General features: G+C 44.4%; 1 protein-coding gene across 1 annotated transcript; it reads left to right on the forward strand.

Annotated features, from left to right (window-relative positions):
• Positions 1-442: 442 nt before the first annotated feature.
• On the forward strand, positions 443-957 carry LOC128577333 (40S ribosomal protein S15). The gene has a single exon (XM_053579530.1). It carries the CDS (start codon positions 464-466, stop codon positions 899-901), a length of 438 nt encoding a protein of 145 aa, XP_053435505.1. The 5' UTR covers positions 443-463; the 3' UTR covers positions 902-957.
• The last annotated feature ends 265 nt before the right edge of the window (positions 958-1,222 follow it).

Below are 1,222 nucleotides of genomic sequence, written 5' to 3' on the forward strand. Positions count from 1 at the left end.
TTTTGTGCCTGTGGACTAAGGGTTACAGGACCAGAAGGGTGAGAAGGTTGAGGAGTAAAAAAGGGATGAAAGAAAGGAGGACCGAGTGATAAGAAAAAAGAAAGATAGAGAAAGGAGAGGGGGTGGGGATAAGGAATATTGACAAAAAGAAGAGAGGTACAGAAAGAGGGAGACAGGGCAATATAGGTGTACAGTAGGGTACTTTGACACAACCTTAAAAAACCCCACCTTCTGGGAGTGCCCAGTTGGGTGGTTCACTTGAGGTCAGCAGCTCTTTGCTAACCTGATCAGACACAATACCCCACCTCCACCAAGTAGAGAGGAAAGACAAAAATGCTCTAAATCAAACCAAAACAAGCAAACAGAAGACTTTACGGGGATACAATTGGGTGAAAAACCAAATGATAGCGGTAGAAAGACTAGCAAAAATGAAGTTGTAGGCCTTTTCCGGGAAAGCGACAAGATGGCAGAAGTGGAGCAAAAGAAGAAGCGGACCTTCCGCAAGTTCACCTACCGTGGCGTGGATCTCGACCAGTTGCTGGATATGTCCTATGAGCAGCTGATGCAGCTTTACAGTGCTCGCCAGCGGCGGCGGCTGAACAGAGGCTTGCGCCGCAAGCAGCACTCACTGCTGAAGCGCTTGCGTAAGGCCAAGAAGGAGGCACCACCCATGGAGAAGCCAGAGGTGGTGAAGACACACCTGCGGGACATGATCATCCTACCTGAAATGGTGGGCAGCATGGTGGGTGTCTACAATGGCAAGACCTTCAACCAGGTGGAGATTAAGCCTGAGATGATCGGTCACTACCTAGGGGAGTTCTCCATCACCTACAAGCCTGTGAAGCATGGCCGTCCTGGCATTGGGGCCACCCACTCCTCCCGCTTCATCCCTCTCAAGTAGGCTGCCCAGCCAATAAAGATACTTCTCCAGTTAAAAAAAAAAAAAAAAAAAAAAAATGAAGTTGTAGTTATTAAAAAAGGCAGCAATGGGAAATTATAATTAAACTAAAAAAGTTGAGAAAGAAAAAGGGATCTGTATGGAAAAGATTGAAATTAAAAAACAAAAGAACATCACCAACGTCAAAATAAACAAACAAACAACAAAAAAAAAAACAACCAAACAAAAAAAAAGAAAAAAATACACAACCAAAAACAAAGCAGTTTGTATATGTTATTGAATATTGTCTGGGCAACACGTGGTCTTCTGGGGTATGAGATGTTA

Source organism: Nycticebus coucang, chromosome X (assembly GCF_027406575.1).
Source record: "Nycticebus coucang isolate mNycCou1 chromosome X, mNycCou1.pri, whole genome shotgun sequence".
In the NCBI taxonomy this organism is placed as follows: domain Eukaryota; kingdom Metazoa; phylum Chordata; class Mammalia; order Primates; family Lorisidae; genus Nycticebus; species Nycticebus coucang.